Source organism: Halyomorpha halys, unplaced genomic scaffold (genome assembly GCF_000696795.3).
Source record: "Halyomorpha halys isolate HHAL.00 unplaced genomic scaffold, Hhal_1.1 Scaffold375.1, whole genome shotgun sequence".
Classification (NCBI taxonomy): domain Eukaryota; kingdom Metazoa; phylum Arthropoda; class Insecta; order Hemiptera; family Pentatomidae; genus Halyomorpha; species Halyomorpha halys.
In genome coordinates, this window is record NW_027105275.1 from 197,109 (window position 1) to 212,183 (window position 15,075).

The window sequence follows — 15,075 nt, forward strand, 5'->3', positions numbered from 1 at the left end:
AACGAGAAGTCACTCTAGCGTATCATCAGGGTAAGACTAATCAGTTGTTTGAACAATAGTTACTCTTTCTCACCAAGGCTTTTAATAGAAGTGACCAGATAAAGAAGTGTTAGAATTTTTCCTGCATAAGTTGGGGGAGAGTGGCAATCATGGTTTACAATTCTTCAGGATATTAGAAAATAAAATATATACAAGTTTACCAGTGTTTAAAATATTTGTTTAACTTAAAAATAAACATAAACAAAAATTTAAAGTTTAATTTTTTCTATTAACTATTTACTTTATCTATATTTCCATAAACTTAAAGAACTCTTTTAACACTAATTCTGTTGTCCTTATTTGAGACTGAATGTAATGTTTCAAAATAAAAACAGTTTTAAATAAAATCTATCAAAGCATATCCGTTACATGGAAATTGATGATTCCACAGCTACATTGATATCTGACAAAATAAATACAACATGATCCTTAATTCAGTAATTAAATGACTGAATTTGATTCCTCAACTAGAACCATAAAACTGACAACTTTAAAATATATAAAAAATAATACATGATACTAAACACATGAGGGAAAAAAGAAAATGTTTGGGAAATAAGAAAAAAATGACAGAAAGACATTTATATTTATATAATAGTTTAGGATAACATACATAAAATAGTATTAAATTTAACACACCATCTCAATAACTACATAACTAAAAATATTAGTAGTTAAATACAAATATTAAAGGAACTTTTGGAAATTTCACTAAATTATAAATATCAATTTTACATAAAGAGTACTCGAATCAAGGCCACACAGAGAACCCCTAAAACATTTGTAGTAGTAATATAATATATACCATAAACCAAATTTAAGTCTTACTTTCATTGTACTATATGAATTTCACTAACAGGACTTCAAAAATTGATTTATTAAAAACACACTTATTACAATCAGCATAGAATACAAAGAAAAATTTAGAACCTCATGAGATGAAATTTATATGGCCTTATCTTTCTTTTTTTAATTCTTTCTTTTATTTTATTCAAAAATAGTATTTGAATGATTATAAAGAGATCATAAAAATCTAGTTCACATTGTTCCCCGACTTTATATCCTATCATATGGAATATAATAATAAAAGAGAAACTATACCAATTTAAATGAACTTCACAGAGATCAATAATAATTAATTTGACCAACTGTAAGTGCATTCAGCAGCACAGATAACTAAAACTTACTCTTCATCCAAATAAGTAAAGAAGAACAAATGTTAAAATTGATAAATTTTAATAAATGATAAGTTAAGAATCGATTCATAAACATACATTAAGAAAAAATCAATATTCTTTTCCTCACCATCATTACCCACTGAAATAAAATTTATATTTATCTGGAACATTTATATATTTACACACACACAAACAAGATTGTTCATACATACATATCCACACCCACAGTCTGTTTTGACATGAATACCAGGACCGTTTAAGTAATGAGAAAAGCAGAAAACTAAAGTCTTCTGTAATTACTTAGACCTTCTACATGCAACTCAGAAATTAACTAAAACAGGTAATATGGAAACCTACAAACAATTAATGTTATGGCATACAAATAATGGTATCATACATGCAATAAAGAAGCACCTTCTAAATTGGATTAATATGGACCAGAAGGTCATAGATCATGCCCAAGATGACATAAGCAGTTGTACCTATCCAAAGAAGGGAAATGAGTGTACAGATAATAGCAATAACCAGCTATGGAGTAATATAACAATACTATATAACAAATCTGCTTAATAGACCTAGGTGTTTCTAGACCAATCGGCACCACTACAAACCAGATAATTTTCCTGACTTTCCATCTTTTTCGATTGTAATAGAAAACACCACATTCATCCTTTTCTTTCTGTCATTTTGCAATGAAGATGAAAACAATTAATCGATCGTTTGGAGGATCAATGGCTGTCTTGAATAAAACCTCTCTGATGCTATAGACTCATAACTAATGGGAATGACCAGTCCATTGTTATGATCCCAACAAAAAATATATAAGGAGAAAAAGGTTCCCCTGAGATCAAATAAAAGGATTCAGAGAGCTGAATGATCCCAGGTGCAATGAAGAGTCATAACTGCTCTATAAAGTAATTCCTGACCGCAGTTACATATAGTATATAAAATTGATCTATGAAACTAAATAAATGCATACTTATTGTCCTTTAATGTTGTTGATTGTAATATGTATTTGACAATAAAAACAATTTAATAAACAAATGAAGGAATCCTGGTAATATTAATATAGATAATTACAATTTAATCTTGATCCGATAAGAGATAAATAAATGCAAGATAAGTAAACAAGGATACTTTATAAACAATGTTATAAATAAATATTTTATCACAAATATCACTTAACAAGTGTAGTTTCATTGATTAAGTCAGGACATATTAAATTTAATGCAACAAAAAGAAACCCTTCCTTACCTATTTACCTATAGACATATAAAATATATTTTATTAACAAATATATATTTTATATTTATTTTTGGAAGAATCCATGATTTAAGGCCACTATCGTTCTTTCATATGTGATGGATATCTTCCTAATACATACACCAACACAAATCACACACATATATTTACTCAGCAGAAAAAAAAAAATGGACACTCCAACAATAAACAAATAATTTCTTTCAACAATACTCGATCAATATATTATAATCCACAAAAATGAGAAATATTTTTTAAAACTGATAATTCTTCATTTACCTCCAGTACTCTGACAGAGGATGGCCTCCTAATAATAGGTATTATACCGTTTTATACAGTGAAGAGTAGGGTCTTAACCTTGTCAGGAATAGAAGAAAATACATTTTATAACCATTACATTGAAGCTGATTTAAGTCACTAGAAGGAGGATAACAAAACCTGAAAAATCTACCTAAGTTATCCCACAAATGATCTATCAAATTAATACATGAGTTAATATGAGCCTATACAGAACAGAAATTCTCATATGCTTCAAGTATTCAGTAAAAATTCTTGCGGGTATTATCCTGTATAACATCCTACCCAATAAATTGAACAAATGGGATCAGAGCTTCTATGAGTTCTTCCTCGAAGTACCTCTAAGCAGTCAGAGCTCAATTTTTAGTCTACCGTAAACAATAAATGATAGCTTTGAAAGACTATGACTCACAAAGAGTACATCAAGGGGTTAGACATGCCTTCTCTAATATCTTTCTAAACTACATGAGTGTCTTTGTTACAGAACAAAGAAAGACCTGCCTGTGAATAAAACCTCTCCTCATAGCTATCCAGCAAACAATTGTCTTTTTCTATGATACCTTTGCAGGAGTTGTGGCCTGTCCAGAGTTGCCTTGCTCAAAGTTCATGCTCCCTCAATCTCAGCAACATGGTGTACAAGCTAATATGGATATTTCACACCATTTGAAGACTTTCTCGAACCTCAGATGCAGTTAAATGGTGATTTTTCAATACTGAGAGCATGTAAATTTGTCATCAGATTGAGTTGTGGCCCTTAGCTCATTACTGCTTGTCACCCAAAATCAATAAAGTTTCATGGATAGTGGGCTAAGCAACTAACTGCAGCCTTATCAGCCGCTACATCTTCATTCCAAAGATCTTTGATCAGAATACATAAAGGACCTTTGTTAATGACAAAAACATTTGGTTAACAAGTTAAAGATGCTAAAAGGTATAAAAACCAACTTTGAGTAAAGACAAGTTGAATCCGGTAAAGCAGTCCCAACACAAATGAGAGATTATTTCCAACCCTTCTGATTCTGAAGAGATTACTTCAATGTATACAGTCAAAGCCTACTCTGTACTAATTGAATCACCAACCAAAATAAATATATAATATATTACCCATAATCAGCCTTTAAAATCAAAAATATTGGGAGTTTGAGTTTTTTGCTGGTGTCTGTATAAATAAATAAATCAATAATATATATATATGGAGAGAGAGAGCGAGAGAGAGTGAGTGAGTGAGTGAGTGAGTGAGTGAGGTGTTTGTGTGTGTTACAAAAAAGGGCTCATAACCGGACAAATATACTTTTTTTGTGAATAAACCAATTAATAATTCACAATTATGAATAAAAACAATGAATATAGAAATAAATATATCACAAATAAGCATTATTTTGTCATTTAGGCTACTTCCTTAAGATATATTTTCTTCCAGAAACATAAGAGCTATATGCAATATAACCATGTTTGGATTTCACATTCTTTAACTATTCATCACTTCACAATGTATTTAGAAACACTTCAAGATAATAAATAATAGATAGAATTCTATGTGGTAAAAAAAAAACATTAAATGTTAAATTTGTAGCACATCATAAACAGAGGAAAACAAACTCAGCAAGGAAATAACTTGTCTGAAATACAAAATCAAACATTCAGATTGATATAATTAAAACAATCTAAACTAAATTGATTAAACATTAATTGGAAATAAAGTTTAATTAATTAAACAAGACATTAACTACATTCAAAATAGATAAAAACGGATCATTAATCAGAAATGAACTGCATACGAAAACTTCATAAATGTTAAATTGAGTTAAAAAATATTATTTGATTTCTTAAATTATAATGTATAAATCTGACGTAACATTTAAGAAACAAATATGGAATCAGTACAAACAATTATATATGTTTAAGTTAGAATTTATTATAAAATAGATAATGCATACAATCGTATATTAATCAAACTAACTGAACTGAAACTAAAAAGGAAGAACAGGACTACCAGAAATAAAATGGACAGAGCTTTAATCAATTTTATTTGAACAATATTACCCAATGATACTTATTTATTTTTCTGTAAATTATGTTATTTTAATCATATAATTTGAAGTTCTATTTCAATCCTAACATTCTGTACTTCTAAAATATGAATATTTGTGTTTGTTTGTTTTTTTTTTTCGTTTTTTTTTACAAAAAACTGTTATACTTTTTCATAATTTGTGATACTCAAAAATAGACTGCTATACGCTAAGAATATAACTACACTTGTAAAGAGTCACAGATTTACTATCAATAAATTATATATATACATAAAGAGAGAGAAAGATTCATTTTGACTTCCATCAACATTCATTTCCCTAATATTAAAAGAATCACCCCATGTGAACATATAGATTATAGAAGTGTACACATAAGAACACTTATAGAAGTGTATTCATTTTTTGAAATTACATTAATTTTGTTAACAAAACCTATTACTAACATAGATTTATTGTTCTGGAATATGATCCCATTAAAAGAGGTGGTGACTAAACACAATAAAACTTAAATTTTATTTGTTTTGCTTCCTCCTTCAAGAAATGACTTATAAAATAAAGAAAAAGTATAAAAATTAATTTTAATGACATAAAAAAAAAAGGAATAATATCAAAAGACATTCCAGTAACAATTTAAGAACTTATACAATATTAACATAATTCAATTTATTTTTAACACATATAATAATGGTTGACAATATAACTAAAAATTGTATTGATTTAATCATTATAACTGATTTATATTAATGCCGTAAGAATAAATATAAAAGTATTCAATTTTTTTACAGTATACCTCCTGATTTAATAATTTCAACACAATTAACATAATAGGGGTATTCATGATGTTGTGTTAAATGTTATATGTTTTACCATGTTAAATGTTATAACTATAGGATTGTGAGCAGCCCTATTTGAAGTCATGTTAAACGTTAAATGCATAAGAGTCCCTAGCGGATTTTCCCAGCAACTTGTTGTATAAGCCTTTATGTTTATAACCTTCCTTCTAGACCCTCATGTTATTGTTTACTTCAGTTTTGATTTAAGTAATTAATTAAAACATGCCTAGAGTGAGTGAAAAGTGGAATTTGAGTGAAAGTTTAGCTTATGAGTGTCTTATTGATCTTCAAACTTGTGAAGAAGAGAATGAAGATGAGCTAATTGACAACTGTATTGAAAGTCACAACAACTAATATGGCGGCGATCTCAACTGGTCTATTGTGTGACGTCATTCTCGATTTAACTGACCAAGTAACAGACTCTCAGCCATGTTAAATGTTATTTCGTTTTACCACGGCAAAAGAAGGCAATTTTTTTCGATTTCCATTTAACACGCTTTAACATAGATCATGAATACCCCTAATGTGTAGTTGTAAACACACAACTATTTTTTTCCAACAAAGAACTACTAACTTCAAACATGATATGCAAAGATGTAATATTTTTTAATGCCAAAAAATATACAAAAACTTTTTCAACACAATGGTTATGATAATCATAAATTTATTAATTCATTAGTATACCATTTCTTCCATAATATCTTTAATTTTTTACTTTTTAAAAATATACAAAAATAAATAATACTTGGGGTTTTATAGTTCCAGTGACCTTGAAGTATGAACAAGAGAAAAATCATCAAATGGTTCAAAAAACCATTTCCATTATCTCAGGAAACCACTTGATCAGAAAAAACAAAGACTTAATTCACTCAAATGATGTTATTTCTTCTCATCTTTTAATGAAATTATCACAATGCCTGAGTCATCAATTAGAACACATTAAAATAAGAACTTAATGTGTAGTGTAGTAAACTCAAACTTCAACAAAAGAACAACAGCAGGATAATCATTTTTAGTCTCTTCATCGCCTTCAAAATAATCTAAAATACAATTTAATTAAAAATAAATTCAAAGACTTTAACTAATAAAATTTTGAAAATTAAAAGTAATACAGTAATCTCAGAGCCCACTATTGGCAGTTAAGTGATTGTGTATAATTAAAAAGTAAATATGAATAAATGTTCACCAAATTCTAATTTAAAGCATATCATTATCAACAGAAGACACAAAAACATAAGGTCCAACATGGCTTGTCAAAGCTATTTATCTGCACAGGAAGATTTCATAAACATCTATCAATAAGTTAAAAAAAAAAAACATAGAATAATATCTTCATCCGGTGTAGACCTATAGAGTTCCTTTATTAAGAACCCAATGCTACAAACACTTCCTGAGTAAATTAATTGATGTAGAGATGGGTTACGTTGAAGAAAAAAGGTTAAAATGAGTTTGTATTAGAAGACACTGTTTCTATGGTTATACTTTTAACAGTTCCAATGTAAATGGTAAAATTAATTCATGTAAAGATCAACCAAGTGTTATCATATTGTTTACCAATTTTGAGAATATAAATTCTTAACTGATTTTCAAATTTTGTAACTTTCTTTCTTAAAAATACTGACTTTTTCTGGGAATTCCTAACCTCTACCTACTTTTTTACTTAACATTTGGATTAGTTTCAGAGAAAAAAAAATTTTTTTTTTTGAATTTTCAAAAAATTAAAAATGTCCTTCATTTAACCACCAAAAATTAATGTTCATGCCCCTCAAACCATAAGGGTATTTATTTTGAGAATAAAAATAAATATAACAATGTCTAGGATGGGGAACACGCTGTTTGAGTAATAAAAATACTGTTATTTTTACTTAATTACAGATTCCAAACCAGTATCTATTAGTGTTATAAATGTTAGTATTAACTACTATTAACATTTTCACCTAACAATACAAAATTATCAGTGTAGTATGGAGTATTTCACTACTTGGAGTTAAACCTTTTCTGATGTTACCTTTCTAATGATATATTCCATAGCTAAATTAAAACAAAGAAAAAAATGAAAAAGAAAACCATCCTATTTCAAACCAAATGAATCTCACGACCAAATTTAACAAATAATGACCGATATATTTTTTGCTTTTTTATTGAATGTTAAATATAGATAAATGCTACAATAAAACCAAAAATTAGCTTACTATTATTCCTTGAACAGAAGGTATTCTTTCAAAGGTTTTGGTAGAGGTAATGCAGCAACATATTTGCGAGATTTCTTTCTCATATTTTGTAATATAGCATCTCGGCAAGCACTTTGTAAAGTAGCAACTAAAATCAGATAATATCATATAACAGTTAAATTGGCAAAAAATAAAAGCATGTCAAATTAAATCATAAACATATATAATCTATATTAATTTTATTAATGAAATACATAATATATTGCAACAAATGTTACATTAGTTTTAAACTATTTTTGTACTATCAGTTTCAATTAAAACTGAGTATTGAGTGTTTTTCAAACATAAAAATAGTCATATGCATATAGTTAGCTGACTTTAATAGCTTATAGCTTATGCCTTAAGGTAATATGTTTTTAAAAAGTAATGAAATCAATTACAGTCTAAAGAAAATATAGCTAATTAGTCATGTTAAATACATATAATCACCATTATAGAAGTTTTCCAAATGTCAGTAATGAAAAATTTATCTTTAACCAAATATGACTCAAAAATTGCCATCTTAATAACCAACATCACTTAAGGTAACAATGAAAAATTACTCAAATTAATAATAAATACCAAAGGTTACCAGGTTAGAATAAAGATAATCTAATTAACACAATTTGAAATATAAGTGAGTTAATAGTAATTCTAATATATCTCTTTTTATGTCATATCATGTTTTATAATCTGTTTAATAAAACTAAGTTCTTTCTTTTCTCGCTTAGTTCTTTTTTCAGGACATTTAGTTTTCTTTCAACCCTGTGTTCAATTTAAACTGTCAAAAGCAGTGATCTGATGTTTTTTCTTTAATTTCATGGAAAACTAGCAATGACATCATCGGCAATGATAGTGGAACCTTTCTACTAAAGACATTTTTTGAACTGGCTTTATCCACCTGAGCTGCAACTACCAACAAGCACATAACAAAATAAAGTTTTGGATAATTTGAAATCAGAAACCTTCATTGATGCTGAGAAAGAAGTAAGAGAGATTGCAGGATAATTGTTCAACATCTTTAAAACAACATAATATCAACAATATAAGGTTAAAATACTATCCAAACCTTTAAGAACATCCTGAAAAATACTTACTCTATGAGCTGCATTGGTGATAAGATTAAGGCTTAAATAAAACTAAAATATTCAAGCTTACTTCCCTTTTTCACTGAATTTGAAACACTAATTAGTATAGTTAAATCTGTAAAAGTTATGGATTAAAGATTTGGATTTGATAAGATTTGATTTTTTAAATAATAGATTTCTTAGCTGATAAAAGGAACTTCTAGAGGTTTCTAAAGAAAACTAGTGATAAAAAAACACAATATGCTTGTCATATGGGCCTTTCTCCAAATTTGATGCTATTTTGGTACTAAACTTCTTCGGATATTAAAATTGTTTCCATTTTTAAATTTTCTTAAATAAAAAAATTTTATATTAATATTAGCTTTAGCAAATGTTATTTGACAATTCCTTGAAGCAGGAACACAAACACTAACGTAGTTTTCTAGATATCGATTTATAAAAAAGTCTGTGCCTAGGTTCTACTCTTGAGGACTGTGAGAACACAAAATATGGATCACGATGAGGTGTAGATAGTTGACCGTAGATTATTGATTGGAGAAGATGGTCGGAGAAGTGCGGTCAGCAAAGAAAAATATAAATAAACAAAAAATATTTATTTATGCCGAAGTTTCGACCTGAGTTTCAGATTTTCATCAGGGCTGTAGAACAAAAGAGATAACAACCATCATTTAGAGAAACATAAAATTGGAAAGAATTATTATAGACAAATTTGAAATTATACAAAATATTGATTTGAATAATACAAAATAATTGATTGATAATCATGGAATTAGACATTTATAGTTATATGTATAGGTATATAAGTTAATACTCACACTGTAATTCATATATAAGTCACTCACTCACTATATTTAATTTTCTATCATATTGTTCAATTTGTAGATTCAAATTTGTTTTTCAGTTTTTTAGACACTACTTACATATCTTATATTACACGTATCTTCTTACCTACATAATATTGTATTTCGTCTTTCACTGTTATCAATCTGCTACTGTCTAATTCCATGATTATCAATTCAATATTTTTTATTATTCCAAATTTGTTTGTATACTATTTCTTTTCAATTTTATGTTTCTCTAAATGATGGTTGTTATCTCTTTTGTTGTATAACCCTGATGAAGACCTGAAACTCACGTCGAAACTTCAGCATAAATAAATATTTTTTGTTTATTTATGTTTTTCTTTGCTGACCGCACCCCCCGACCATATGGAGCATGAAAATGTTTTAAGAATGTTGGCCAATTAGGTAATCAATACTACATTTCATCATTTTAAAAACACAAAACACGATAGGACATTTTGATTTTAGAGAATTCATTTATTTAAATTTTATCTGTAGCTCAAATAAGAAGGTTCCCTTTTAAATACGAAGTGGGGAAGCCAAAATAATTTTATTATTGCTTTAATAATTAATATTGATAGAAAAGTAATCATTTGTCCCTCCCTTATTTTATGGTCACTCCCTTGCCCCAGAAGAATTTTCATTGGGGCTAGGTAGTGACCACCTAGGGAGAGACAAATCAATCATTTTTAATTTATGTACACAAGAGAAGTTTCACAAAATAAGAAAAATTAACATGTATGTAAAAAGGTTGTGTAATATACAAAATATAAGTCTTATCTGTGCTGATTTTAATGAGGACTAGGAAGAGACCACCAATAAAAATACACAACACTTTACATATAGTTCTACAACTTTTAAGTAGCTGAATAAGTTAGATTAGGAAACAAACAAGACCAAGCGTTTTCTACTTCTTACCAGTGTTGCCTGGTCACTTTTCAGGACAAAATTTTTCTTCATAAATGTTTTTTAGCAGGTATTGTAATAACGTACAGGGGAGTGACCGAAAACAGTGTGAGAGGTAAACAATGTTATGGTGAACAATGTGTTCAACTTAAATTTCAAATTATCTTTCATAATACTTTAAAGGATGCTGAACAATATGAAAGATATTTTTTTAGATTAACAGCGAAAGAAACTGGTGTCATTGACAATTTAAGTCAGAAATTTAGCTTTTGACAGGGTTGGTGAATGACGAAACTAGCATTAAATATTTTATAACTATACAACCATTAATTATGAAAGATAAGAGAATGAAAAGTTGGCGTAAAGAAGGATAATCACAGAAAAAAAAATCATTCTCATTCAGATAGTTTATCATTTTTAAAAAGCCTTATAACTGAAATAGCATCGAAATTAGAGAATGACCCACACGTGTTTGGGGTGTAGGTAAAGTGACCAGTGGAAAAGACAAAGGTTAAGGAATAAAAATAAATATAATGATTCAAGATTATCTAACATGACAGATGAATTCAACCTTACTTTCTTTGGTATGTTTTCAGCATTAGCTAACAAAACAATGATATGATGTCAATAACCTTTATACTAATCACCTTGTTACTGAGGAACTATGGCATTCCAGTTGCTCACCAAGGTGAATCAGTTTTAGAAAAAGGTAATGTAAAGTTATCTCTTCCTAATGGAAAATCTTAAACAATAAATAATGTATTATATATATAAATAATTGATAATATAATTTCAGATTAGAATGAAGATGGTCAGGGTTGTGGGCAACAAAGAATAAAAATAGTTCTTAACTATTTATTAAGATTTTCCATTAGGAAGAGATAACTTTACATTCCCTAACCTTTTTTCTAAAACTGATTCACCTAGGTTAGCAACTTGAATGCTATAGTTTATATGCAAATTATCCTCTGAATTCCGACCTATTTCCTCAGTAACAAGGTGATTATTATAAAGATTATTGACATAATGTCATCGTTATTATATATACATACAAACACACACACACACACACACATTTATATATATATATAATTGACCATATAATTTCTAATTATGAACAAGATGGTCAGTTAAGAACTATTTTTATTCTTTTTTTACCACAACCCTGACCTTCTTCATAATTTATAAATAATGTTGTATGGTGGGTTATTAGAAACCTCATTTTTGCACTGCAGATTAAACAGAGGGGCATATCAGGTATTTATTTGAAAGCTGAGCTGATAACTACATATAATTAAATATCAAAATATTATGAAAACCAAAGATAAACTTAAACAAAATCACAAAGAATTGGTAGATAGGATAATTTCAAAATTTGATAAACAAGGTATTGAAGATGATATCTTCAAAATTAATTAATAACTATTAAATTTAAATTAACTAATAATAAGTCCATGGTCCATTTTATGGATTTTATAAATTTCTTTGATAAACTAAATACATAATTTGTAGGATACATATAAATTAATAATTAAAGACCATGTCCTGACTGTTAATATGTATTTGTTCAGTTTCTTAAAGTCACAAAGTGGATTAGCATTACTACATTCAGATCTCAAAACTACTAATTTGTCAAAGTATACAATCTCTCTGAAATAACCTATTTTTCAAATGATAGTTACTTCTTTATAAAATTAGATCACTATTTTTCATTCAATAAACATACAATTTAAAACATTTTTACAGCCTCAATATTTTAAATTAGAGTAGCTAACAGTTCCCGAGCACAAATTTAACATGGAAGATGTGAGTATACTCACTTATACACAATGCTCTATTGTCGAGGGTTATAATCTACATAATGATTCTGAGCTTAAATTAAATCACAGCAGTCAACTTCAATCTGATGTGCTCACTCAAGAGATGACCATACTCCTGACGGATTATTTCCAGTTGATGTCAGAGAATAAATACGAATCACTTCATGGTGTCAGGTTATAACCAACAACAACGATTGACCAGTTTCTCATTGTGTATAAGTGAATATGCGCCCAATTGCCATGCTGGAGTAGTGCTTCAGACCTTGACTAAGTACAGAATAAACATTACCTACCTCCATAAAGTTGGACAATTTTAACTTGCTTGGTTGTACCATAAACATCAACAACTGCAAACAAAGGACCATCTTGATACGGAATATCCTTGGAACAAGGTCCTTGATCTTCACCATTAATGATAAAGTGCATTTCTGCAGTACCACCATTTGGTGTTATTCTTTTAGGAACATATACCACTCCAATTCGACTACCTACATCCGTTGGTAAAATTTGTTGAGATGGATCCAAATGTGCTGGTCTCAGCGCACTTCTTGGTATTATACCCCTCGAAGTATGAACATTTGTATCATCACCCAAATAATATTTGGGTTCAAAAGAATTCCTGTGGGAAAAACCAGTAGAGAATTCATATATATTAGTCTTGGTAATAGCAAAAATCCATGAAGTGCATAAATTGGTAAGATCTGGAAGTGCATAACGTGGCAGCCAGCCACTATGGGCCATAATATCAGGGTTCATTCTAGTGAGCCCAAGTCTCATGTATCCGCTCCATCCTCTCTCATTCTTTTCGATTTCCACCAAAAATATTTCACCAGGTAGTAATGGTTTTTCACTGAAAGTTAAAGCATTAGCAAAACTTGATTTTCGGTAAGCAACAGTGTTGTTATCTTGCAGTACAATGTTATCACCATGATAAGGATGAAACCTACTAACAATTTTTCTTCCATTGGTAACTTCTTCCATGCTGAGGGTTGAAATAACTTCGATTTTTCATTAAAATATTACTCATTAGAAATGCATTACACATGAGAATCCTATCACTATAACATAAAACACTAATGTCAACTCTTTTCTTAGCACATATTAGAAATACAAAACTGAGTGAAATGATTAATTAACTTGATTGACACAAAGCTTCAAAATATCAATATAAAAAAATGATTGAACAAGAGACAAAACCAAGATGATTTAACTCTTTACAACAGAAAATGATATTAATGAGAAAATCTTTCCATCATAATTCTACAACCGAAATTCTTTGATAATAAAGAACAAAGGAAATGAGTTTTTTCTTTCTGTGTAAAATCAACTAATCTCAACAGTTTATAACCTATCACTCAAAAATCAAGAAAAAATAAAACAGAAATTATTAAATAATCTTGGGCAAGTTCATTCCAAAGAGGTAAAGTAGATAGAGATGCTATTTAAAAAAATGGAATTTTCAGTTTAACATTTTTATTCAATTCTCAAAAATTTAACTGGATAAATAAATTATATATGGGTTCTCTGATCTAGAAAAATTAGTTAATCATATCAGCTATATTCCTGAATAAGCCTAATTATGTATTATTCTAAAACATTGTGAATATGATCTTATATACTTAAAGGTCTTAAAGACCTCTTACTTCGAATTAAAATATCATTATTATTATAAAATATTATTAAAGGTGCCCTTCACATGTCTCAATAATATAGTTTCAATTTTATGTCAACTACTGTCTTCCTATATCTGAAGGAGTACTGAGTACTGAGACAGTAGTAATCCGAGATTGATATCAGACGTCTTAGACGTTGGCGAGAAGTTTCTAATAGCCTTGCCACTAAAAGTTATAGAAGAAACGCCTGTAAAATAATATAGCAGAAAATTAGCATAACGTAACTAAAAATCTGTTCCAAATAATTATTGGAGAGAAATAAAAATTATGAAAATAATTGCAGTGTGGCAAATCCATTTTACATATGCCCTTTGCTCACACCAGGCTATGATAGTAACCTCGCTCCATACCTATCATATTACTACCCTAATGACAGAACAGAATATAATCTTTGTCTTCACTCACCGTCCGGGGAGGGTGTGGCACAACGGCTTCGTTTGGGTCATACCTTCTGTCAGTATATCAAGGTGGATTTCAGTCTTAATTATAGCTTAATCCTAAAGAGTTTTCAATACCGTAAGATCACCCCCTATGGTCCAGAGGACGATGGGGTGTGTGATTTCATCCTTTAGGAGTATGATGGCGGAGTCCGTTAGATCTTGGTGATCGAAGCTTTTTGCCGAGCTGCAGCAACCTGCCGGCTCTGGACGCATCATCACGGCTGGATCCTTCATCATCTCCCGTTGGATCTTCAGCATCAACTCGGAGTCCTCTCGACGTCCGTTTACCCCAATGAATTCTCGCTAGAGGCGTGAAGACTGTCCCCAGCACTAGTCCCAACTTCTTATATCACTACCAACCGAAATCTAAAAATCCAGTCGCCAGTGTCCTTGTTTATTGTTTTCTCCTAACGCACCCATTGTAGTCCACAGAGATGCAAAGAGGAAACCTTTGGACTG

General features: G+C 29.3%; 1 protein-coding gene across 1 annotated transcript; it reads right to left on the reverse strand.

Annotated features, from left to right (window-relative positions):
• Positions 1 to 6,124: 6,124 nt before the first annotated feature.
• On the reverse strand, positions 6,125 to 13,906 carry LOC106681941 (neuralized-like protein 2). The gene is made up of 3 exons (XM_014422544.2): positions 12,797 to 13,906; positions 7,830 to 7,956; positions 6,125 to 6,677 (listed from the first exon to the last, which is right to left on the reverse strand). The coding sequence occupies exons 1-2, from the start codon at positions 13,482 to 13,484 to the stop codon at positions 7,832 to 7,834; spliced, it is 813 nt and encodes a 270-aa protein (XP_014278030.1). The 5' UTR covers positions 13,485 to 13,906; the 3' UTR covers positions 6,125 to 6,677; positions 7,830 to 7,831.
• Between the last annotated feature and the right edge of the window lie 1,169 nt (positions 13,907 to 15,075).